Consider the following 26742-nt stretch of genomic DNA (forward strand, 5'->3'; position numbering starts at 1 on the left):
TAAAATCCCCCCCAAAACAGTGCTTTAAAGGCAAATTACGAGGGGCTGCAGCAGAGGTGATGGGGTCCTCGCCCTCACGCCTGGCGCTGCATCGCAACCCCTTCGGCCACAGGCAAGAAGCCACCAGGAGAGAAAACCAATTTTCCCCCCGCAACCCAGCGAGCACCCATGGGTGAGCGAGCTGCCGGGTGCTCCGGGGCGCTGGGTCCCCATGCCCATGCCGGTGATGCTCCCCTCCGTGCTCGGGGCCAGCAGAGGCACCGTGGCAGCCGGTGCCGGCGCCGGTGCGGCGCAGCGTGGTCGCGTGCCGGATACAACTGGAGGCAGCACTGCAGCGTACAAGGAACATCTACATCCCAACTCCTCTCGGAGGACCCGGGATGCTGTGCCGACAGCCGACACAAAGCCAAGGGAGCTGGGACAAGCTGTCTACGGAAACCTCCCAAGAGCCAAGAGTTTCAATTTTTATTTATTTTTTTTTTCTCTTTCTCTCCGTTTAAAAGCTATTTGTTCCATGTGCGGTGGTCCCACGGCGTCCCGCCGCTCCCGCTCTGCCCCCAAGCGCACCCAGGGCGGTGGGAGGGGGTTCGTTTTTCTTTGCGAGGCGCTTTTTGCTTCCACGATCACACAAACTGTAACAAGCTTTACAAGAAAACACTGGCGAGTCCTGAGGTCTGGCAGCAACCTTTTTCTGTGTGGGCCGAGGGCAGAAGGCTCTCCCTTCCCCTCCTCCTCCATCATACATGTCCTTCAGCCTCTTCTTCTTCAGCACCGGGAGTTTTCGGTCCCTTTTCACAAGTTGCTTTCTCCACTGCTTTTTCGACCCCGGTTTTGCTAGCTGCTTCCTGCAAAACAGCAAATAAAGCACACGGATGAGAAGCAGGAGGGAGGAGGAAGCAGCAGGCAGGAGACAGCGATGCTGGGGATGGGTACGGGCAGCCAAGCCTGGGGGCAGGCAAAATTCCCCCCCTTGGCTCCCCCGCCTATCGCCCACCGCGGCTCGCACTGGAGGCTCCTGCTTTCTTGGCTCAGCAGCTGGCGGAGGTTAAACCTCATCGGCTCAGCGAGCTTTTGGGGAAGGTATGGGATCCCCTGGGAATGATGTGACCCACCTCGACAGGAGCAGGGCCCTGACAGAGAGCGAGCCCGGATGGATGGATGCAGGGGCACAGAGCAGAGGGAAAAGGAGGTAAGGCAGCAGCGTCGGAGTGGAGGTACGGGACTGAGCCCATATACCCAAGCCTTGGGTGCCAAGCCCATACACCCAGCTGTGGGTGCAGAGCCCACCCAGCCCATACAGCCCATACACCCAGCCCATACAGTCCATACAGCCCATACACCCAGCCCATACAGCCCATACACCCAGCCCATACAGCCCATACACCCAGCCATGGGTGCAGAGCCCATACAGTCCATACAACCCATACAACCCATACACCCAGCCCATACAGCCCATACACCCAGCCCATACAGCCCATACAGTCCATACAGCCCATACACCCAGCCCATACACCCAGCCCATACAGCCCATACACCCAGCCATGGGTGCAGAGCCCATACAGCCCATACACCCAGCCCATACAGCCCATACGCCCAGCCCATACGCCCAGCCCATACGCCCAGCCATGGGTGCAGAGCCCATACAGCCCATACACCCAGCCATGGGTGCAGAGCCCATACAGCCCATACACCCAGCCATGGGTGCAGAGCCCATACAGCCCATACACCCAGCCCATACAGCCCATACACCCAGCCATGGGTGCAGAGCCCATACAGCCCATACACCCAGCCCATACAGCCCATACACCCAGCCGTGGGTGCAGCCCGTCCGGCGGGTGCAGGAGAGGAGTGCTAAGGCACGGTAAAGCCTTACGCCTGCTCCAGCAGCGACTCTCCCCATCACAGCCGACTGCACCAGCCATCGCACAGCACAAGGCACCGCAGTGCCGGCAGCCGGCCGGGGCGGCTCCGCTCCCTGCCCCGAGCCGGTTACCCCAGCACGCTGCTCCCCAGGGTCTGCACCAGCCACTTATTCCACAGCCTCACCTCCAGGCACCAGTTCAGAAGAGATTATACTAAAAATGACCCGCACGGACGGCTTGCAAAGCTGTGTCCTCTCTCGTTACAGTACACCGGGTTTTGTTCAGAGGAATTTTGGATGAGAGCCTATTAGGAGACAGCGATCTCTCCGTACGAGCAGAGGAGCAGGCTATTACCTTACCAGGTTCAGGAAATCCATACTATAATGTCTCAAAATACCCTTGGCCTTGCCAGAGACAGGATGACATTTCATTTTACCGGTGACCAGGAGGTCATCAACAGTCACTAGCTGGGAACAGCAAAATTAAGTACAAATGCCAACCCTGTTATCAGCCCTCGGGAGCTTGCACCACAAACACTTTTCTTGACGACTGAGCATCTGACAGCAGTCTCTGCGCAAGACAGACCAAGAAATAAACCACTTCTTCCCACTGCAGCAGGCTCTATCCCTCCATCCTCAACCTGATCTGTAATTTAATGGGTTTTAACCCATCTCTTCTCATCACAAACCTGCCGAGCATCCTTCAGCGCAGCCTGCTAGATGGCCAAAAACGGACAACACGCACCTTTGCATCCCTCTCCGCAAACTTTGTGAACATGTTGGCGTAGATCCTCCGGTCCCGCTCGTTGTGCTCTTTCGTTTTCTTCTGGCAGACGGAGATCTGGGATTTCGCTGCTTTGTTCTGTGGATTCACTTCCAGCACTTTTTGAAAGTCACATTTTGCCAGCTCGAACTCGTTCATCAATAACCTGGCTTCGCCCCTCCGGTACAAGCCCTTCTCGTTGTCCTGGTCCAGTCCTAGTGCCTGGAAACACACGGGTCCCTGTTAGCAACCTGGGGATCCCCCAAAGACCCCCGTACAGTCAAAGCCTCATTAAATCTGCCGAAATTAGGACAAGGTGCCTTCAAGTCTCCAGAGCACTTGCGTCTTGCTCAACAAAAACCGACCTGTCTCCAGCAGCAGTTGGTAGGTCATTAATACAGTTTAGGTATTTCTCCTTGCTTAACGTCCCCCTGAGAGCGGGAGACAGACCCACAGACAAGAAATCAGGTGTAAACGCTAAACCAGAGGAGCACAGAGAGCTCGGAGGAAGGGAGCTGATGGGTTAAACGTGGTTTTGTCTCCCTGCTTTAGCAACGACATTATTTTCCTTCAGTAAAAACCACATATGCATCTCAGAGATTATTTACCTTTTAGACTAAGGCTTTACTGTCTTTCCCATAGGCAAGATGCTTACATTTAAGCCTTTTATATAAGAATTAATAGTTTCCTGACAAAGACAAGGTCGAAGCTCTTTTAGCGACTGGCAAAGCCCCTTCCCACCCCTCAAGGGACTTGGAGATCTGCTGCAGCTCTGGCAGAGGCTGCCTCTGTCCTACCCAGATCAGCACCCAACGCCCAGACCCAGCCTGGGCAGACCCAAACAGCGTCCTAAGGCTGTCAGTCCACGCAGCATCCATTCACGTGGATCTGGCTTTGGAAGAAAAGCTGTTGTAAGCGCGTGCCCAGGTGGATTTTGCACCCCAAAAAGCACTTTTGCTCCTGCACTCTCTGAGCACGTAGCACCCGCGGAGACCCCAAGGTGCAGAAGGGATGCCACCATCCCGCTGCTGCCTGGAAATTGCTTCTTATACAAAAAGAAATTTTTAAAAAACCCAAACTCCCAGTGAAAACATGCAAGAGGAGAAGATGCACCTCTACCTTATCACAGCACTCGACGGCTTTGGCATACTCTCGCAGCTTCAGGTAGCACATGGCCAGGTTGAGGAAGGCAGCCAGGAGGAAGGATTCGGAGGCTTTCGACTCTTTCTCAGACAAGCCGTACTCCATTTCCAGCCACGACACGATCTTCCCATACTGAATCACTGCCTGCAGGTATTTGCCTTCCTGGGATGGAGCAAAGAAGAAGAAGCTAGAGGAACCCGTGCCGACAACGCTCGGTCTGCTCCCAAAACACCCTGCAAACGGGTTACAAGTTTAACGCAGTGTGTTAAATAAATAAAGGAAGGAAGGAGGATGCCGAATACCTACAACCACACCGGGGTTTGGCTGGAGCTGCTGATGCGCAGCCCCTGTGAAAAGCCAAGTCAGAGCTTGCGTTCCTCCTCTGTGCAGGGCAGAGGAGCATCGGGATGGCCCAGCCCGGGAAGGGGACCTGCAAAGCCCCTCGGCATTAGCCCTGGCCACATCCACCCCTGGGAAGAGTCCGATCTGCTGTCCCGCTCCGCAGGGAGAGCACGTGGGCAAGGCAACGCCGGGAAAGGAGGAGATATCTCAGGGAGTGAGAAAAAGGCAGAGGAAGGGCAGGACTCGCCTTCCCCAGCGCTGTCTGGGAGGGACATGGCTTCTCCAACACTGACGACTGCTAAGTCGTGTATCCGACGGTCACCCCAAATTTATTTCCAGCTCCCTTGCTCCACCTCCACCATCCCTAAGTTTACAAACCTTGAAATACATTGTGCCTTTCTCCTTGACGACAGCAGCCTGCTCCAGCTTCTCTTTGGTGTCCATCTCCCACGACTCCTTGGCCTGCAAATAAACGCTCGGAGCAATCCCAGCGGAGCACGGCACCCCACTGCACCGGCACGGCCACGGGGCTTTCTAGGATTGCTCGTTAACGAGCGGGGCTCATCAGGGCAGTATAACAGAGGACGGATCCAGCAACTTTTTTAATTTGAGAGGCTGGAGACGAGGAGGGACCCAGAGCACGTGTGGGGTGCGGACCTGGAGCCCTTTACAACAGCAAAACCACTGCCAGGTTCAGGACTTCACCCCGAGCAAGGTTTGTCCACCGCAGCCCCACAGGAGGAAAAACCCTGACAAACGATAAACCCCAAAAAGGGAAGAGGAGGGTGGGGAGAGACATCCTCCAGCAGAGAGGGGGTGCGGCGAGTCTCGCTCCTGCTCTGGCCGCGGTGATGGGGTGGGGACGGGACCCGGCCGGGGACGCGGCACAGCAGCACCTGCCCCATCCCATGGGCATCTCCTGCATCCCATCCCGGGCACAGCCGGCTCGGCACACCGGCCAAGCTCCTCGGGGCCAGCTGGCCGGACACACCAACTTTTATCTGTGCAGCCTGGGGCGGGGATGGGGGGAATAAAAAAAAAAAATAAAAGGGGGAAAAAAAAAAAAAAAAGAAAGTACAAAAGGAACAAGGCTAGGAACAAATAAGAGAACCAACCTTGGACCTCAGCCAGAAAAATAAAACAAACCAACAGAGAAGAACAAATTAAGAACACAGAGATCCTTGGTGACGTATCCACTTCAGCAGGGGCCGGGCTGCAGCCGCGCCAGGGACAAAGGGTGGACGCTGCAAAGGGAGCGGCGTTCCCGAAACCTGGGGACGGACCAGAGCGCTCCGACCCTCACCTTTTCAAAGCTTTTCAGCGTAACCTCGTACACCAGCTCTGCGTTCGCCTGGATGCCGTATTTCGGCTTCCCCGCCTCGCCAAAGCCGTACCTGAAAGGGCAGAAAGGAGCTGTCAGAGGAGGGGGGGGAAATCTTTGTTTTGGCAGTGTTTGGCCATAAACACAGACCCAGGTTATCAACTCTGGTTTCACACCCAGCTCCATGCCTGCAGCTTTCTAACGTTTTGGGGCCAGGGTGATGTTATTCTCCACGAGCAAAGATATCTGACAATATACAATGCATTATATATTGGGAATCATCCTCTCCGGGTGCATCGAATCCGTCTTTTTATACAGGTTTCTCTCCAGTGTGAGGACCCGGCCCTGGTGATTTCCAGGGAGACATTTTCCTTTCAGCCACAGGACTCGGATAAACCCCTTTTACCTGATTTTTTTAAAGCATTTCAAGATTCCTGCCTACGTCCCACCGGTCACTCTTGCCATCCCTGCTGGCATTGCTAACCCGAGGCTCTCCTGGAGAGTCCTATTTTCGGGATCACTGTCTTCCACGAGTGCTAAAACGACCTTGGATGCTGGAAGCTTAAAACTAGACGACATCCCTGCGGGGATGCTCCTTACCGTGGCCCGAGGTAGAGGACACAGTGCTCTCCCCTCTGCATCTTCTCCAGGGCTTTGTCGATGCCGATGGGGATGTCGTGGTCCTCCCCTTCACCCACGACGAACTTCACGTCTTTGCAGTCGAACCTGGTGCCGCCGCAGAATCCCTCCAGGTGAACTGCAGCGGGGCGAGAAGGGACAGGGCAGGATCGCACCCGGAGCCATCCAAAGAAAGCATCTTATAAAGCACATCTCCCAAAATCCAGCAAAGCCTCCAGCCCTGGAAGGGGGAAAGACACGGGGCTGGGGGCTGCCAAGGAGCGCCTGGTGAGCAGAGAGGGATGGGGAGGGCTTGGAAACATTGCTGAGAAGGAAGACAGGCATATCTTGTCTAACCAAGGACCAGACAACAGATAAACATCATGACTAATATGTTCCCCTTGTACTCAACTGCACGAGTCAAGTCTTACTGGAACTGGATATTGCTCCTGGCACACTGCCACGCAGAGTTTATCACGGCGATTATAAATCTTCTATACAGTGCTATACCGCCTTGCCTTCTACCCCAAAAACAAGGCTATGTTCTCCTGCCTCTAAGAACTCAAAGTACAAGATAAACTTTTATTTTTTTTTTTTTAATCTTCAACCAATAACCGCACTGTTCCAGCCCCAGACGCTGGAAGCAGCACAGCCGGAGCGGACACCGGGTACCTGGCACATTCGCCACCTGGTACTCCTGGCTGGGTTTCCAAAGCAAGATTATTCTTTATTTATTCGATGCTGAAGACGTTCCAGGCTTTAGGGACAGTTTTATGTTCTTTGCACTCTGCTCGCAGGGTACAAGGCATACGCGTGCAGGCAGGTACGAAGTAAAAGCAATTTTATAAGGAACTCCTACGTACCATTAAAAAAAAAAAGCCAAAACAAACAAAAAAAGCTTTTAAGAGGAAAAATTCATGGTAGGCATCACAACTGTGCTTAAGGACTTTGCAGCCTGGAAGGACACGAGCTTTATGTTCTTTGCTGCAGAGCAGAGAGAGGAGACGTCGCCCGCGCAAGTGCTGCTGAAGCGGGGAGAGGAGGGATGCCTGGAAAGGAAACAGCCCTCGGGGCTGGGGGCTGCTCCCGGAGCCCCTCCAGCACCGCGTGGAGCCGCAGGATGCGACCTGAGCTACCATGGGACAAGGAGCATCTCGCCCCGGGCGGCAGGAGGCGAGTGCAAGCAGACCCCGTGGCAGATGCAGCCGAGAGGGTCCAGGCTCCGTAGAGGAGAGCTGCAGCCTGGGCTGAAGGAAACCTGCCCGTCCCTGCCCCACGGACACCTCCCTGTCCCCAGCCCTACGGAAAGTCCCCGGGATGAGACGCACGGACTAAGCGAGACCGCGGGCAGAGCCCCGTTCCCAGGGCAGGTCCAGCCCTGGGGGGGTTAAACGCCGCCGTAACACAATCCAAGGATGCTCTCCCCGCCGCAGGGATGGGACACCAAGCTCTGCCTCGTCACCCCGCTCGTGCCGCCAAAGCCACGCAGGGACTCGAGTGCGGTAGAGCGGAGGATGCTCACGTGCCTGCCAGCACCCCGGGACGCATCCTGCATCCATCGCTGGCGTGCGGTGACCACGAGGCTCAGGCTGGCGTGCGCTCACCCGGCTCGGGATGAGGACAAAAGGCAAATCCAGCTCCTCCGGGGCTGACCTCTGCTTTTGCACTACCCAAAACCAAGCCAGCTGTTTTCTTAGGCATAGAAAAGTGGAAAATTCAGCCTAAAATACAGGTAACCCAGCAACCCCACGGCACCATGCCATCTCCCTGCATGTTCCCAGTGAGCACGGATCCATAATCCCTGACCCCAAAAGCAGCTCTCCCAGGTCCCCTGTCCCCAGCGGGATGCAGCAGTGAGGGGAAGATCTCGCTTTCAAACAGGACACGCAGGAGGATGCTGCGATCCTTCCCTTTGAGGATCCTTGCACTCTATTTTAATTGCACATAAAATACACCGGGCGAAGGGGGGAAAAAATCTCCGCTCGGGTTTCCAGGAGCAGGTCAGCTGGCTGCAGTCGCTCTTGGATTACAGGGGAAAAAAAAAAAAAGCCTCCAAAGGAACATCACTCCGGTTGCAGCCCTGACTTATTGTTCTCTCGGTGCCTGCAGCGATTTTGTTTTTGAAGAGCTGAGAACAGAGTGTACCGAGTGTGGCTGGCACACGAACTTGATGTGCTGACAGCAATTTGTACTCAGATTAAAAAAGGAGGAGGAGGAGGGGTTGGGGGGAAAGGTTGTAACAAAAGCTGGAATGCCAGATTTCAACTGCAGCCCGGGTTTTAGGGACCGGAACTGCAAATTGGGCTCTGTAAAACTTAAAACCTATAAAATGCTTTCAAAACTCCAGCCTGGAGATGCTCGCTCCTGGAAGCATGGTTTCTTCCAGCCCGATTCCAGTGGCGATGCACCTCCCAAATACGTGGCTGAGATAAACCATCGCTGCTCCCCTAGGTCACAGCCTTGCCCCGGGGCAGGCTGCCATGCCGTCCCCAGGGCTGCCATAATGTCCCCAGGGCTGCCATAATGTCCCCAGGGCCGCCATAATGTCCCCAGGGCCATTCCATGCCCAGCACGGTGCCCATCATAAATAGCACTGCATTTGTTAAAAAAAAAAAAAAAAAAATAAAAAGAAAAAAAAAGCCTATTTGCACCCAAAATGCTCACTGCAAGGCTGCCTGGTGCTGCTTCTCCTCATCCTCTCTCACAGGGATATATTTAAGGGTCTCCAGTCCTGGGATGTATAGGGATGTATACAGATGCATAGGGCCAAATGAATTAAATGCCGCGGGCTGCGGATGGAGCGGCTGGCACGGCGGGCGGGCTGCCGGCGAGATCAGCACCGCGTCCCCGATCTCTGCCCTGCGCAAGCAACACCGGTTACGCAAGATCACCTCGGAGGGCGTCCATCTCCGTTATTCTGACCACACGTGTGCTCACACTCGCAGCGTTTGCTCCGACAGACACTTTTGCTTGAAATAGGTAAAGCAGCAGCAGGCTTTGGGGCATCAGGCGTATGAGCAGCCTCGTTATTTGGCTCCTTATATCCTTTCGGAGAGATGATTCCCGGCTGGTGCCCCCCTCCCTGCCTCAGCCCCCTCCTGAGCCATTAAAGCATCCCTGCAAAGGGAACAACCACAGAGGGACCAGGGCTCTCCCCGTCCTCCGCACTGGCCACGGCACTGCCTGTAACACGCTCAGACCTAATCAAAATAAAGAGGAACGCCGGATCGGTGATGATTTCCATTATATTGAGTCTTTTAGTTTAATCTTTGGGGTAGCGGAGCTGGCTTGAAGCTCGGCTCACAGCTGGTCCCCAGCTAGGATGCTCACCGCGGGAGAGGCAGACAGTCAAATCTGAGTCAAAAACTCATTTTTCCTTAAAAGAGAGCCTCGTTAGAAGAACCAGCCATTTAAGGCGGCGAGCTTTATGAGCTGTCACAGCTCAGATCCAATTTCTCCTTCGCTAAAGGGAGTTAATCTTTGTGTACGGGAGCTCTGAAAGAGAGAAAAGAAAGTAAACGCCTCCCGTATGGAGCAAGCCCTGTGTCTGTGTCTGAGTAGTTCTTGGGAAGGGAAAAAAAAAGAAAAAAAGGGAAAAAAAAAAAAAGAGCCTGGCTTCCCTCATCCAGCCTCTCGAAACGTCAGCTCCAGAAACGTGAGCAGAACAGGGAGAGCCCGACAGGACCCAAGCTTCTCATCCTCCCATGTCCGCTGAGACCACCCCGGCCCCAGCAAACCCCTTGTATTAACCTCCTTCCCCCCCACATCAGCAGCACCTTCCCCCCCACACCAGGGGAAGGAAAAGAAAAGGCTCCGTCCTGCAAGAGATGTGATAAAACCCACCAAAACGACGATCAGTGTTGGAACAAGGAGGCCAAAGAAGCTGCTGAGCACCTGCGACGGTGCCCGAAACGCTTAGCAAGGGATGCCATCGAGGGAGAACGTCCCTGCTACCGATGCTTTCGAGGCAAGGCAGAGCCGGGATTTTGGCATCCGGCGCATCCCAGAGTGGCTTGGACACTGCGATGGATGCAAAAGGGTCGGGGGAGACGGCAGAGCCCCGAAACCCCATGGGGATTTGCTCCCTCCATCCTCTCCCGGCCGCCGGCCGAGCAGCGCCAGGGCTCACAGGGACGTGTTTGCCGATGTGACTGAGAAAACAGAGCGCGGGTTATATTCGAGTGGCCGCTCCATCATCGCCTGGCTGCTCCCGTGGCTTGAGGTTTTCCAGTCAACCCTCCCGGCCAGCAGCTCTGGCAGAGCCGCCGCCGGGGCCGTGCCAAGGAGAGCTCGGAGGAGCATCCCCGGGAGGGCAGCGAACCGCTGCTCTCCCAGCCCCTCTCCATCCCGTCCGGCCTCCGGATGGACGTAACTGCGTCCCACCGCGATGCACGGCCACCTACAACCTCTACAGTGCCAGCAGCTCCTTGCTAGGGAGAAGAAAGCGGGGCTGCTCCAGGGCAGGGTCACCCCTCCAGCCCCCCGCCACGGAGCGACCGGCACTCACTTTCCACCGTAGCACCTTCGTTAGGGTTGGAGTAACCTTCTCCCTTCCTCTTGATCCTCCGGATTATCCCTCCATCTTCAAACAAGTCCTCGCCTTTGAAGTCAAGCAGCTCAACCTAAAAAAAAAAAAAAAGAAAAAGAAAAAGAAAAGGTGGGCAGAGCTCAGGGAGGGGAAGGAGAGGAGAAAAACAACAGAAAAGCCACAAAGCAGCAGTTCATCCTCCAGCTGGAGAGCCAAGCCAGCTAATTCTCCATTCAGCTGACGAGCAGAAGTTGCCCATAAAAGCCAGCTCCAAGCCACAGCATAATACACCCGATTTATTAGAAATTGGGACACATCCAGTACCTGAAGCGTAACACAAAGTAACAGTAAAAATAAGTTTATTAAGCCTGTAAGGGTACAACACGGCCGGTGCTGCAAGATGCTGTGAAAGCTGCCTGGGACCAGCGTGGGCAGGAGTTTCCCCTTCATTCTCCGACAGGACCAGCTCCGACCCACGGCTTAGTCCCCACTCAACTTGGAAGAACTAAGCCTTAATTTAGGACAGACCCATTCCTCCCGCCCCACCGCCTTGTCCTGACGAGCCCTTCCCAGCGAGCGCACCATGCCAAAACCTCGGCTGTCCTACCACCCTGCGGCACTAATCAGTTTTTAGCACCCGGAGGCATTTCCCAGCCGCTTTCTCCTTCCCATGTACATTTTTAAACCGGGAATCTGCCCGCTCCCCCCCGGCTCCAGGGCTCTCCCCAGCCAGCGTTTCAGTCCCAGCCTCCCCGCTCAGACACACATTTCTGAGAAAACCCTGGCAGCGGTTCCTGGAGCAGAGGGACACGTTTCAGGAATCCAAGCTGGGTTTTTTGTTGGTTTTGGGTTTTTTTTGTTTTTTGTTTTTTGGTTTTTTTTATTTCTGAGCTGGCTGGCAAGGCAGAAAGGGAGCAAGCGAGCTCATCCACGCGCCGGCTCGCCGGCATTACTTGCCTCGAAAAAGAGGGTGGCGTTGGAGGGGATTTTGGGGGCACTGCCAGCAGAGCCGTATGCGTACTCGGGTTTGCAGAGCAAGTAGCAGATCTCTCCCTTCTTCATAGTAGCCACCCCGATGTCCCACGCCTTGATTACCTGACCTAGGAGAGAGGCAGATGTCAGGCAGGAGGGAGAAACCGGCAGCCCAGAAAAAAACCAGCCTGGGTGCTGCAAGGATGGCACCCCCCCAAAAAAAACCACCCTCAGAAGTCACCTAAGGCAGGGCTGGCACCGTCCGTCTGTCCTGCAACAGAGTCCCACCCTCCCGGGATCATCTCACCCTCAAGCATCCCCACGGACCACGGACGGACCCCCCAGAGCGGCTCACCCTTGCCCAGGCTGAAGACGAAGGGCTCGTTCCGATCGCGGCTGGAGTCAAATTTTTTACCGTTGGCCAGTTTGCCTTTGTAGTGGACGTAAACCTTGTCCCCGATCATGGGGGACTCATCTTCACTCCCGGGTCGTTTAATGATCTGAGAGAGAGAAACCACCCGTGAGAAGGGAGGCCATGGGACAGCTAAGGATGCACACGGAGAGAAAGAGAGAGAGAGAGAGATATGTATACACACACATATGCATTTTCATACACACACACACACGCATGCATATATATAAAAATATATATACACACATGCATACACACCCCAGTGCTGCTCTAAACCAAAGGAAGGCTTGAAGGGGAGTCATTCAATTTGTTCTCCCATCAGCCCCTAAAAATAAATCCCAAACCGGAGCCACGGTGATGGAGCGGGACAGGGCTGGGAGCAGAGACCTGCCTGTACCGTGTGGAGGTGCCTGGATAAACACCGCAGTTCGAAACCTGAAGCGAATGCAATCACGCTCGCTTTCTGTCTGTACACATTTTACTCACAGGGGTGTGTCATTTCACTACTTGCTTCTTGTCAACACTTTTTTTTTTTTTTTGAATGCTACAGCCTGGAACAAGCAGTTCCCGAGCTGAGGATGGAGCAGGGGAGGATGCTATTCTTAGAGGAAAGGTCCTATTCAACTGGAGAAGAGCAAGCGCTGGGGAGCAGAACTATCCAGAAACGGCCCTGAATATGAAAAAGGGGCTGTGGAGCAGACGGGATGACCTCAGTAATGTGCTCTTTCTAATGTCTGTGAGTCACATACAAAAATGCTTTGTGGATTTACAGCTAATAATCTGATTAGGAACACAATAGCAGCGAAATTCATTGAGCAGCCCGAATCCATCAGTCTCAAACACCACTCCATCCTTCTTTATTCCAAGTGATGCTCATCTCCTTTGCCTTTCAAATAAAAAACATCAGTCCTACAGCCCTGGAAGGGGTTCAAGTAGTCCTACGTGACCTGGTCAAGTAGTCCTACATGACCCCAAGGGCTGGGGATGCAGCCCACCGACGTGACCGTGCACCCCAAAATGCAGAAGAAAGGCAGGACCCTCCCGGCAGCCCCTCTCACCTTCAGGACCCCTCGGTCTCGAGCCGGCGTGATGTCCTCCCCGCGCTCGGCAAGAGCCGCCGCCTGCACCTCCCCTTCGCTCTTGGTGGTCTCATCAGTGGTCATGGTCTCCTTGCATAAGCCCCGGACCTGGAGAAACACAGTATTTGCCCCGTCAGCCCGGCAGGACCACAGGAGGTGGTGTAAGAGGAAAGGGTTAAAGAAAATAAGCAGCTCTCTGCTGCGGGGCTGGGCCGGGGCAGGAAGCTTTGAGCACATCTCAAGCGTGCAGAGCGGAAAATCCCTTCCCAGGGGCCACCCAGGCTCTGCTGAACCACAGGGCACAGGAAACCCCGATGCGCAACACCGGCCGTCCCCACCGCCCAGGGACAGGGGACAGCCCCGCAGCTTCAGCCGGCCGCAGCGACGGGGATGCTCACGGAGCTCCCCAGCCTTCATCTTCAGCCTCCTTGGGTCACCCCTGACATTGCCCCGGGAGGCTCCCCAGCAAGAATTTTACCCAAAAAAGCACCAGCAGGTAACGCACGTGCCAGCCGAACGACTCCTGACACCAGGCAAAACGTGGAAACTCATCTCAGGGTGCTGCACCCAAACCACTGGGATCTTCTGCGGTGATGCTCTACCGAGCATCCCTTTTGACGCAGGGCTAGCACTGAAGCACCCACATCAGCAGGCATCGAGGGCAGCGGCAAACCCAGGAGAGATGAAAGTGCTCGCGGGCGAGAAGCAAAGAGCTGATGGCCACCAAGCTTCACCCATCCCTTCTGGCTCACGTAGAGGTGGGCACCCCTTGGGTACGGGTGCTAGAAGTACGTGCACCAGCCTAGCATTTGCTTTTTGAGTTATTTTATACAGTTCAAGACTATTTTCCACGAGGAATTACCTATTTGTCAGAGACTCTATTATACGCAAAGCAGCACCTCGACCCGAGGCAAACCTCGCTTTCTCTTGCCCACCAAGAACATCCCAAAAAGAGAGAGCAGGCTCCAAGTCTCAGGCAAGCAAAGCATCACCCTGCATGGGAAAAACCTGAATGCACAGCAAGCATCTTCTCCAAAAACTAAAGGAAACCCAACACCAAAAGAATTCCAGCTATTTGGGTGGATAAAGAGAAAATTCACAGCAAGACTCTATGAAATTGGGGTTTTGGGGGGCAAACTGCTGGAGCACCATGCTCCCAACGTCACCGCGCGAGCAGCCGAGGTGCCAGAAAAGCCACGTTATTCGTCGAACGCAGACTTTTTCCAATGGTGCCTGGTGAAAAGAGAATTGCCTACGGATTAAAAAACATATTTCCTGATTATTTCCTTCAGACCTTAGGGCTATTTTGGTAGCCACACTGCTGCGCGACACGTAATCAAGGAAACATGTGACGGAGAATTAGAAAGCGATGGGTTTTTTAAGACATAAACCAGATCTATTAAAGTCACTCTAATTGCAAAACTTTCCCACAGTCTTTGGTGTGGAAGCTGATGTTAACCAGCAGGATAAATCATTCATTCAGGGGATTCAAAAAGAGCAAAGAAAGGAAGTTTTCAGCTCCAAGGGCAGATAATCGTGCTGCAAGAAGAACTGCACTCCTTGCACCCGGGTGGAAAGGGAAGAGCTGGAGCCCGGCCCCCCCGGCACAGGAAGCCGCTGAGACACAAAGAGCCCTGCAATGGAAGAAGCGAATAGAAAAATAAGGGAACTACTTGCTGCAATGCTCAGTTATCACAGTCTTTGGGGTAATATTTAATCAGATCTTGCATCTGCTCCCTTTCCCCTGCTCTGCTGAGGTTTCAGATGGGAACACCTAAAAAAAAAAAAAACCACTACAAAAAGCAACTTTGGTGGTCAAACTCGTGGGTATTTATACATTGGAAAACATGCCATTGGTTACTTCAGAAGACATTTTTTATGATGAGGGTGGTGAAACACTGGCCCAGGTTGCCCAGAGAGGTGTAGATGCCCCATCTCTGGAAACATTCAAGGTCAGGCTGGACGGGGCTCTGAGCAACCTGATCGGGTTGAAGATGTCCCTGCTCATTGCAGGGGGTTGGACTAGATGACCTGTAAAGGTCTCTTCCAACCCAGACCATTCTATGATTCGGGCGCTGAGATGGTCTCCAAGCCACCATGGTCCACGCTGCCCTGCCACCACTGTGGCCATCCCTCTTGGAGATGAGCGAGGAGGTGGTGGTGCCCATCACGGCATGGGCACGCCGCCGGCACCGCGCACTGGCTCAGGGCTTCCCACCACAGATCCTGTGCAGCGCCAGGGATGCAGCATCCATAACCCATTTATGAAGGACCAGGAGGAGCCCGAAAAAAGAGGAGCAGCTTGCAACAGAAGTGCCACCTCCTGACGCAGAACGTCCCGAGGTCCGCCAAGCAGCCACCACTGGGATGCAAAAGATGGATGGGGAGGTGCTGGCTCTGACTCGCCGGTTGCTAAATCCCACCAAGAGACATCTAAAAATACATCACACGCATCCTTCTCATTATTTTTCTACGTAAGCAATTAGTGGAGTCATCCAGGGAAGCTGGCCAAGGCGAGCAGGAGGGGAGACGCTCTGCGTCAGAAGCAGTGGGAGGGATGGAGCCTACAAGACCGGCTATTAAGATGTGGTCCACGTTATGAAAGAGCTTGAGACTTCTCCGGCCCACGAAAACGACTCCAACTAGGTTAAAGAAAAGACCGCGCCGCCCCTGCTTATCTCCGGTTTGGAGCGACAGAAGGAGGCTGGCTGGGGTCCAAAATCCCAATTAATTTGAAACAAACAGTTGTAGGGGAAAAAAAAAAAAAATATCTGCTACTCCCTGAGAGTTTATACCAGGGAGCCGGGGACTGTCGCCGAGAGCCGTGCAAGCTTGCTGGAGGTGTCAGAGCCTGAATCTTCTCGTTGCGGGACCACGTGTGCTCCGGATACAGGGAGGGGATTAATTAATTACCCTGTGCAAAAGCTTCTGGGTGTTTCTGACACCCCAAGCAGATCCCGCTCTCCCATTGCTGTTACCCGCAAGCTTAACGTTGTAAGTCTGTAAATGAAGCCAGGCTGAACCATCCTCCCTTCTCCAAACACCCATGCTGCTTTGTTGCCCTGGGATGTAAATAGGGACGGGTGGGAGGAGGAGAGAGGGTGGGGAAGGGCGAAACCCCCCGGGGCTGGGGTCCTCCTCCACCAAAAGGTGCAGCAATTTGCAACGCAGAAGGGCATCGCCGAAAGGCCACCGAGAGGGAAGGGATTTCCACGCACGGAGAATAAAAGCGATGGGAAAGCGATTAAAGAAATCCAGAGCATGTCCCAGCAAAGGTGCGCACGCACCACGGGGCGGTTTCGCGCAGCTTGGGGCGGTTGTGCACAGCTCGATTCTTCGCATCCTGAAGCAAAGTCTCTTGCAGGAGCCTGGAAACCCCCCAAAAAACGCCGCTGCTCGAGCTCCGAGCCAACGCCGGGGTCCGGCCCATGGCTCCAGCCACCGCCCGGGCTGGGCACGGGGCTGCCTTGCAGCCGTAGGGACCCAGAGCTGCCACCTCCACCCGCCCCAGGCCCTGGGGAAGGGCAGGGTTATTCCTCAGAGCTAAAGGAAAGGGTTTGGGGTTTTCACTTGTTTGCTTTCAATCAGTCCCCGCTCTACCGGATGATCTGAAAATTCAGCGTAGCTGTTTAACCTGTAATTTAAGAGTTATAATAAACAAGCTTTAAAATCCAGAGGTTTCGACATCTGGACACAATCTCTCTCCATCAAGTGCAACTATTTCACCGTTAATTAATATGAAATACATGAAAGAGCTTCTCGCTGAGCAAACAAGGAGACTCATGAGTTCAGGAGACTCCTACACGTGCACGACGCGTGCTTCACTCGGACCAGCACACCCCGACCCACGGCGCACGCCTGTTCTCAGCCCCGATAAATTAATATAAACTCCTTGAACTGCTCAAAAGCAACAACTGCTGCATCTCTCCTTCTCGCAAATCCACTGCCTCCCCAAACACTGCCCTGCACGCCGGTGCAAGCAGTTGCAAAGATCATTTCCCTCCTCCAGACGGAGAGCGGCATCGCCGTGATTGATGCTCACGAGCAAACGAAGCCACGATGGATGCCCACGTGCAATTAAGCCACGATGGATGCCCACGTGCAATTAAGCCACCCGCAGCAGGCACGGGCTGCCCAGGCAGAGCACCCTCTGCACGCCCCGACACAGCCGGGCAGCGTTACGGCTTTGACCCCGATTTTAGCACCCCTATACAATCAGACATTAATTCAGCTGCTGCTTCAGAAAAATGCGTTCTGTGCTTTTTTTGTCTATTTATTTTTAAAAGCAGGTACGACAAAAGGCTTTTTTTTTCCTTTGTAAGCTGTGCAGTGGCTGGTGTCTTCCTCACCTGCGTTATCCTCTGAGTCCCGTGTGTTTTTCAGGCTGTCTGCAAGCGATGCCAGACACACGCTCGTGGAAAACCAGGCAGCCGTGACCTGCAACGGGAGCATCTCGAAGCCCTTTCCCCTTCGCACATGCCTTTCAAACGACAATCTTTGCAACGAAAACGCCGCTCCGGGAGGATGCACGCCGCACGACACCAGCACACGCTTGCGCAGAAATCCACGCCATAAAACCAAGCCATTTATTTTTACAATCCCCGCTCCGTATGGATGTTACTGTCTTCCAGCCCGGAGAAATAGGAGAAAATTGAGAGCGGAGAATGGGATGCAGATGTCCGACCCCAGGCTGAGGACAGACAGGTATCGCACATGCTAGGGTTTTACCAAGCACACGATCCCAAGCCACGTTTCCTAGAAATCGGCATACCAGGAATTTGCCAGCTCCAAATGGAAACTTCACGTCGCAGATCCCTCCCAGAGGCTCACGGGAGGGGAAAGGGAGGAGGGGGGAAGAGGAAGGCTGGGGGGGTTTTGAGGGGGGTCTCACCTTGCCACCGTGCAATCGCTGGAGAAGGTTTGAAGGTCTTGGGGGGGGGGGGGGGTGTGTCCTGGGAGGTGCCCACCCAGAGAGACGGTGGGGATGTCACACAAATAACTAGTAAGAAGAGAAAAACAAAAAAATAAAATAAAAAACCCACGTGTGCTTTATTCTAAAACAGGATTTAAGAAGAAGGGAGAACTGAGACGGCCGTTTTAAGTCACAGACCACGGTCAGAAAGGGGTGATGAGACCACGGACAAAACCTCCCGAGGCAGCTCCTCTGCTCCCTGCAGCCACGGGAAGATGCTTTGACTCGCTGTTTCCATAGAACAGCATTCAGCATCTTAACATCAGCTTAAAAAAAAAAAAATAAAGAGGGGAAAAAAAAAAAAAAGGCTATATTCTGTCCAAAATTAACAGGATGGAAAATAAGAGCTGACTGCTTTGGGGTTTGTTTTTAAGACCCACTTAGCACAAAGCGCTTTCGCTTCCATGGCACCGCAACAGCCCTAAAAGCTTCGGATTGCAACACGGGAGGGAGTTTCTTTAAAATGCAAAGGTCAGGCTAAAAAACAGCGAATCTAAATGCACAGGGGGGGGACGCGGGGCCCCGAATCCTGGCCAGCATCACCCCAAATCCCAGCCCCTCGAGCCGGGCAGCAGCACGGGGCTGCACCTCCATCCCCAGCACACCCGCCAACAGATAACGAAGAACGACCCAATTAGCACGGCAGCTGGGCTCTCTCCACCAACCCACCGTGGTTTCCCTTCCCCCTTGATCGAGAAAACTACTTTTTCTAATAAAATACCTACTCACTGAGTGAACCGTCCCCGGGCAGCAGGAGAGGGAAGACGGGAGCCACGATTTTCCCCGGACAAGGGTGTTTTAAGACGCCTGCAACACCAGCCTGCAGAGCAGAGACCCAGGGAGATGGCGTTTGAGTCAGTAATAAATTAAAATTGGGATTTCTAAGAAGATACAACCTTCTTAAGCCTGACAAGGCAGCTCCACATAATCCTCAGCTCCATCCTGATACATAATGATGCACCCAGACATCAAGTGCCATTTCTCACACTTCTGCATGACAGTTTGAATTAAAAATTAACTTTTTTTTTTTTTTTTTTAAATCCTGGACACCTGACTCTTACCCCTCCTTTAAAATAAACAGGGAAGCCATAAAATTTAAATTATCGCTAGCTAAATAAGCCTCACATGGATTGATTCACTTCCTAGCGTGCACGTTGTGCAAGCAGCTAACATCCCGGCGGGCCAGTCATGGCAACTTTTATTCAAACAAAAAAACAAAACGCAAACAGAGCTGCTTTAATTGCACAGTACCCTGACGAACCTCCATCGCGCCCAGGGTGAACCGTGACTCACTGGGGACCGAAGTGAACTCCCTGCTCTCCTTTATCCACAGCCGGTCGCTGCTCCGGGGTTAACTCCTTCTGCCCACAGAGACCCCGGTACCCCCAGCATCCCCCCCAGCATCCCGGTGCCATCCGCCCCGCAGCCTCGCATCCCCTCCCAGCACGGGACACCCCGGAGAGGGACGCGCTCGCCTTATTCCCAATCCACCTCCCGAGGACCAGAGGGTATCGGTGCTACAGCAGCAAAGCGAGGTTTTTAAGCAATTAAGAGAATAACGAAGGGAAAAAAGGAAACTACTGCATGCGGCTAACTTAAATACGATGGTATGTGTTCCCGTCACACTTGCTTAATCATTTTGCCTAGCTAGTATTTTTAAGCTTCTGAAGTGCTTTAAGATCCAATTCATAATGAATTTTTTTCTTTTTTTTTTTTTTTTTTTAAATATGTTGAATAAGAGGCTGCCCTCAAGTTTCAGCTGCAGCGAGAGGAAAAATGAGCAGGACGGCTCGCTGCTCCCTGCCAGAATAAATATTTCAACAGAAGGCAAGATGGGTTCAGCCTGTCTGCATCCCCCGGGAGCGCAGCAAAGCGCACCCACACCAGCGACATGCAAAAGACTCTCAGAAAGGGGGTTTTCCCCCCCGCCAGTTTACAATACAAACCCATTAAAAATAATTTAGCTCTTTTGCTGGTTATCTAGCAAGGCACTAGGGAGGAAATGCTTGCTCGGTGGTTTTTCCAGGTTGCTTCAAAATAAGAAATCACAGGGATAAAGCTTCTTTGGACTCAACCCTCTTACAAGCATCCCACCAGCAGCCCGGGGTCCACCCCCTCCAGCACAGGTACCCAGAGACACAACACCCTTCGCTTTAATGTGAAATGGAAAAAAAACAAGCCTTTTTCTCCCCCCCCCCCCCCTCCTTTATTCCAAAAGACAAACATATACTGGGGAAAGCAAAAGCCATAAACATTTATGGGTTGTTGCTCTTCCAAGGGGGGAAGGTGCCAGGGACGGGATGCGGTCAAGGATTTTACACACCGATGCTCCGTGGCTCCTATCCCGCCTGCCCCCGAAGCCGTCCCCAGCGCCAGCAAGGATTTCAGCTGCTCCCACCACAAAAATCACAACAAGCCTCTGCCACAAGCAGCACATCCCGAAAATACTGGAAAAAACAGGAATGCTGGAGCTGGCCACGAAGCCTCTGCTCTCCATCGGCAGGGAGAGAGGCACCAGCCTGCACCCATCCCGCTCCCGGAGGGGCTGACACAGCCTCGGATGATGGGAAAAATATAAAAATAATAACAATAAGTGTATAAATAGCTGTTCCACACCTGCCTGAGCTTCTCGGGAGACGGCTGGCAGAGGGGCCGAGCACAGCAACCTAACAAGCTCCGTGGCCATTATATACAGACGCTCACGTAACAGCGGGGAACGCAATTTCCTAATGCTTTCATAAATTAGGATTATGTAACTGGAGGGGAAAAAAATACAATATTATAGCCAAGCAGGTTACATAAACCATCTTTAAAAAGTGAGAAAGTACTTGACATCCCACTACCCACTCCTTGGCACCCTCTACCTGGGTTTTTTTCCATCGAAAATGAGCAGGCTCCTTTCATCGTGTCTTCTCTCCTGGTCAAAACAACCAGGGAGAACAGACCCAGCCAGGCTTTTCAGGACACTGGAAAGAAATATTCCACCTTTGGCTATTAAATGTGAAGTTCCCCTCCCAGTACAGCGCACCCCGGTAAAGCCCGACCCGAGCATCCTCCCGGCAGCAGCTACGCCAACGCCGAGCAAATTCAATTTTCAGAGACAGCTTGGGGGAACTAAAATAAATACAAAACGGGAATAAACAAGAAAAGCCTTGTTTGCCAATTCTGTTCTAATTTAGCCTTTTCTCCAGAATAAATCTGACAATTAAACTTGGATTTTTTTTTAATTTTTTTTTTTTTTAATTTCTAAAAGCATCTCATTGCTTGCAACAGATTTAGGGGTTTCTCCAACAAACTTTCAGCCAGGTGACCCTACACCACAGCAACCCCCCCAGCAGTGGAAATGCTGTATTCAATCCCTTATTCCCACGCACAAGAGCTCGGCAGCATCTTGAGAGCCCTGGTGCCAAATTCCAGGGGGGATCCCCAACTTGGCATCCGGCATTGCCGCCGGCAACACCGCGCACCCAGAAATAACCCGGCGCCCGAGACCTTTTTTTGAAGCCACGTGTGCGCCGATGGTCTATAAATGCCAAATTATATCGGGCAAACGGCAACTCCCAGCGTGTTGTGAAACACCGGCCCCTTCCCGCGCCAAATCGGGATTTCTTGGAGAGGACAAAGAAACGCTACGAGCGGCCAAGCCGATGGAGGGGCACCGGGACTGCCGCCGACATGGCTGGGGGACGCTGCGAGACGCAGGGGGCTCAGCCCCGGGGCGGCGGGGGGGGGGGGGGCGGGAGGCTGCCGAGGACGCTGCGGTTTTGGAGACGATGCTGCGTCGCTGCCGGGTCACCCTCGCCCCCCGCCAGCTCCGAGGAGCAGCAACGTGCACGTACCAACCGTGCACACGCGTGTGCATCGCTCGAGGACGGGGAGGGAGCCCGCGCTGAGGGGGTCGCGGCCCCGAGACGATGCTAATTGCGAGGCGGTGCCGCCTAGGGCTCGTTTTATTGAATTCTGTGATTAAGTTTAACGTAAATCCAAAAGTACTTGAAATGGGAATACCTTTAATGAGGCTAATTTTCTAAGAGCGATACTGCTATTTACAAAGATGGGACATCGCAGGCAGAAGATGATTTAATTGCAGTCCCTCGTCATCCCCCCTCTTCACTGCTGACAGTTACTTTACTACTATTTTCCTAACTTTCCAATATACTCACTTGCAAAATCAAAAATCCTTATTTCAACCACAATTACCGATTACGGAAAAAGCTCGTCAGCTCCATGACAAACAAGTTACATGAACAACTCGTACGTTAGAGCACTTGTGGCCATTTCTTTATGCCTACAAACATACAGCAGTAAAATTAAAAAAAAAAAAACCCTTGCTAAGTAATTTATTATTTCCCTGTGATATGCACAAAATCGGTACGAGCTCCGCAGCTCCCTCAAGGGGCTGTAACAACTTTAGATAAATATATATAGCTGAGAGCGAATATAAAATAAAATACTAAATAGTATAAAAGTATAAATAACTGAGAAAATTATTCTCCAAATACTTGACAGAATATTTTTCCTCCTGAGCCAGCCCGGAGAGCTGCAGCCGGATGGAGAGGGGGTCAAACTCTCTCCTTCTGCAAGCCAGTAATTAAAACACGCCTAATTACACAGCATTGACGGTCCTGAAGGATGCAGCCTGTTTTTTACTTGGGATTTGTCCTTATTTTCTGGCTTGTCCCAGCAGGGAGATGCTCCAACAGCTCTGGGAAAGGACCTCAACATAATTCAAGTGTGTGCTGGGCAAATACAGCCTTGGGAAGCTACGATTACTTGCTTTTATTTTCTTAAAAAAGAAGAAAAAAATAATTGCACAAGCTGTTATCCCGGCAGACGCCTCTGCTCCGGGCAGGACGGGCATCGCGAGCAGCCCGCACCGTGCCAGCCTTCCCCCGAGCCCCCTCCAGCACCGGTCCCGCTCCATCTTCCAAGCCCAAAACCACAAGAGAGGCCACGCACCGTCGTCCCTCCCAGCGAGTTTTGGCAGAAGCGATAACTTCTCCACCAACTCCGCAGAAATCTGCTTTTTATCTCTCGCACCATCACGTATCTTCTCCAGCACAAGCCCCGCCAGCTTCATCACCCCAACCCCTCCCCACCCCGAGAGGTCCCCAGCCACCCCTTCCTCTGCCAGCACCCCATCACCTCTGCCTCCCGTGAGCACCCAGCTCCATCGCACCCTCGCCTTCCTCCTCCTGCGTCCCAGAGGTTGCTGTCATCACCCATCACACTGCGGGGCCGAGGACCAGCATCCCACCAAGGACCCCAGCATCCCGCCGGCGAGGGACCCCAGCATCCCGCCGGCGAGGGACCCCAGCATCCCGCCGGCGAGGGACCCCAGCATCCCGCCTTTGGGCTGCAAAACTCTCAGCACCGCTGGAAATTATTCCTGCCCAGCCCCACACTCCTGCTTAACCCCTTGCCAGCGGCGGCCATCGTTCCCCCTGCGTCGGCAGCGTTTCTGTCCCCCCCCTGCAGTTTGGTCCCATCTCTTGGGTACCAGGTTGGAAATAAAACCGGAGCATCTCCGAGTCGCAGCATTTGCCGCCTGACCCAAACCCACCACACCTCCGGGAAAACATCCCCTAAAAGCCAGATATAGACTCTGTGGATGGATTTAACGATTTTTCTCCCCACCCCCAGCCCTTCGCGGGGCAGGAGGGACACGACTTCTGCATGTGTTAAAGGAAGGAGCGATCTGTGCCTTCAATTTTTTTTTTGCTTTAACTTGCAATCCCAGTTTCCAGGCTGGATTTGATGCCCCAGGGACGTCCCAAATCCACCTCAACAGTTTAATAGCTCATTACGGAGAGACACCATTTAAACTCTACCTTTAAAAGCCTACAGTATCAGCTCCTGGCGCTTTTTTTTTGTTCTATTTTTCAAGGTTTTTTTTTTTTTCCACCGGCAGCAGCACGGCCCCATTTGCTCAGCACGACGGCACAGCGAGGACAGGAACACAGCTGCAGCATCGGAGCCTCGGCTGGAAACCGCTGGCCAGGGACGCGCCGATGACGGACGTATCCCCCACGAGCTCTTGTAGACCATCGCGTAAAATACTCTTTCCCGATGAGAGCAAGCTCACCCCAACGTGCATTTTAAAAACAGAAGCTTTGAAAGAGGTTTTGTGCCCAAAGAGGAGGGAAAAATAGCAGGAGCTTAAAAAAATATTCCCGTTTACCTTGTGCAATCACTTATACCTACTGCCAATGAAACTATATATTTACGCGTACGCCCTATAGGGTATTTTTGGTAGGCGGCATTAGAGGAACGTTACAGCTGAGTGCAGGAGCCTCGTTTTGTGCGGGGAAGTGGGAAAAAGGAAACCCCCCTCCCTCCAGCACCGTCCTGCTGGCACAGACGGCGGGACACCGACCCCCGCCCGGTGTGACCCCATCCTGCCCACGCCACCTCGTCCCCCGTCCCCATCCCAGTGCATCCCAGTGCCCCTGCAACGCTCGGGCACCTCTGCGTTAACTCTCCCCAGACATCCCCTGCACTGGGGGGGGTCTATGGGGTGGGGACCCCCATCCTATCCTCACCCCACATCAACAAGCTGGGGGCACCATCCCCTTCCCCACACGACTCCCCAGCCCCACACAGGACCCCAACACCCCCCGTGCAGCCCCAGGCAGGGCCCACCAGCCCCACGCACGCCTCCCCCCCACCCCACACTGCCCCACGCCATCCCCCCCAGACCTACGGTATTTCTCCAGCCCCACACAGACACCCCCACCTCCCCAGCCCCACACAGACTGCCCGCAGAACCACGCAGCCCCACGCGGGGCACCCCAGACCCCAGCCCCATGCAAGGCACCCCCAAGCCTTCCCCCAGCCCCACGCAGCACCCACGCAGATGCCTCCAGACTCACACAGGGCTCCCCCCAGCCCCACGCACAGACCCACACAGGGACCCACACAGGGACTCACGCACGGACCCCCAGCCCCACACAGGGACCCACGCAGGGACTCACGCAGGTACCCCCCGACCTCACGCAGGGACCCATGCAGGGCTCCCCCGGCCCCACGCACGGACCCCCGGTCCCACGCACGGACCCACACAGGGCTCCCCCGGCCCCACGCACGGACTCACACAGGGCTCCCCCGGCCCCACGCACGGACCCCCGGTCCCACGCAGGGACCCACACAGGGACCCACGCAGGGCTCCCCCGGCCCCACGCACGGACCCCCCGGCCCCACGCAGGGACCCACGCAAGGACCCCCGGTCCCACGCAGGGACCCCCGGCCCCTCGCAGAGACCCACGCAGGGACCCCCGGCCCCACGCACGGACCCCCGGTCCCACGCACGGACCCACACAGGGACTCACATAGGGCTCCCCCGGCCCCACGCAGGGACCCACGCAAGGACTCCCCGGACCCACGCAGGGACCCACGCAAGGACCCCCGGCCCCACGCAGGGGCCCCCCGGCCCCACGCACGGCCCCACCTGCCGCTGCCGCCGCCCCGCGCTCCGCCGCCGCCCGGCTCCGAGTGACACCGCGCGCGCGCGCCGGCCCCGTCCTCCCCGGCCGCCGCGCCCCGCCCCTCCGCCCGCGCCCCATTGGTCTCTCCGCATGCCCGTCTCGGCGACGGTGCCCGCAACGCCTTCTCATTGGCTCGGGTGACGACACCATGCAAATCAGAACGTTCTCCCCTCCCCTGGGGGGGCGGACCGGCCCCACCCGCCCCGCCCCGCGCACTTGCCGGGGGCAGCGGCGGCGAAGCCGGGCAGGAACCGGGGGGTTGCCCCGGCCCCGGCCCCGTGCAGTGCCCCTGGGGGGTCCCCAGCCCCGTGCGATGTCCCGAGGGGGGCCTGGCCCCGTGCGATGCGCCGGGGGGGTTCCCGGCCCCGTGCAATGCCTTGGGTGGGTGCTCGGCCCAGTACAATGCCCCGGGGTGGGGGGGAGCCCCATGTAGTGCTCCGAGGACACCTCGGTCCCATGCAGTGCTCCAGGGCTCCCCCAGCCCTGGGCCGTGCCCCTGGGGGGTCAGCTTCATGCAACCCGCCCCCCCCCAAAGGCACCCCAGCCCCAGAGGACCCACCAGCCCCATGCAATGCCCCGGAGGTGCCCCAGCCCCGTGCAACGCCCCACGGGTACCCCCAACCCCCTGCAACCTCCTCGGGGTTTGTTAAGGGAAATATCGCACCGGAAAGCAAATAATCTCCCACGGCTGAGGACAGGGAGGCGGGGGTTTGGAGGACACGGGACACATAGAAATGTTCCCGCTCAGTCTGAAGGAGATAAGATTTTTGTTAAGAGCTGCCTCAAAATACCCCCCGAGATTAGAAATAAAGTCCATTTGCAATTAAACATCTGATCGCCGCTCGTGCGCGTTCAGCTAATAGCAGCGCCTGAGCCAAGGGGGCAAAAAAAAGCTGGGGGGTAGATCGCGGGGTAGATTTAAAATGCAGCAACTCGGTATTTTTATAAAGCGCTCGTTTTTACCAGGCTTGTGTTGGGGCCGGTGCCCGCTGCTTCCAGTCTGCACCCCGATTCCCACGTGTTGATCCAACAAACTCCCCAGGGCCGGGCTTAAGGCAGCGCTGCCTTTACAGATGCTTGCTTGCAGGTCTGCTCTTCAACGCCGAGTTCAATTTTCCCAGCTGTAATTGAGACACCAATGGCCCTCATTGGAAATGCAAAATTAAAGCCCACTTTAGAAAAAAAAAGGTGTATTTTCACGACGTTTCATTTATCCCTCTCTAAAATAACCCAGGTGAATCTTGCAG

The 26742-nt window shown here is 54.5% G+C and overlaps 1 protein-coding gene across 4 annotated transcripts; it reads right to left on the bottom strand.

Annotated features, from left to right (window-relative positions):
• Positions 1–428: 428 nt before the first annotated feature.
• Positions 429–25527, bottom strand: FKBP5 (FKBP prolyl isomerase 5). 4 transcript variants are annotated; one of them, XM_072844671.1, is made up of 12 exons: positions 25459–25475; positions 18737–18831; positions 13019–13147; positions 11904–12048; positions 11534–11676; positions 10556–10670; positions 6031–6187; positions 5413–5503; positions 4488–4571; positions 3744–3929; positions 2607–2846; positions 429–845 (listed from the first exon to the last, which is right to left on the bottom strand). In XM_072844671.1, exons 3-12 carry the CDS (start codon positions 13121–13123, stop codon positions 738–740), a joined length of 1374 nt encoding a protein of 457 aa, XP_072700772.1. In that variant the 5' UTR covers positions 13124–13147; positions 18737–18831; positions 25459–25475; the 3' UTR covers positions 429–737. The 4 variants fall into 4 exon arrangements, with proteins under 4 accessions (XP_072700772.1, XP_072700770.1, XP_072700774.1 ...); XM_072844669.1 differs by lacking the exon at positions 18737–18831 and having other exon boundaries at positions 25459–25527; XM_072844673.1 differs by lacking the exon at positions 25459–25475 and having other exon boundaries at positions 18741–18831.
• Positions 25528–26742: the final 1215 nt, after the last annotated feature.

The sequence above is a fragment of the Ciconia boyciana genome, chromosome 23, assembly GCF_034638445.1.
Source record: "Ciconia boyciana chromosome 23, ASM3463844v1, whole genome shotgun sequence".
Taxonomy (NCBI): Eukaryota; Metazoa; Chordata; class Aves; order Ciconiiformes; family Ciconiidae; genus Ciconia; species Ciconia boyciana.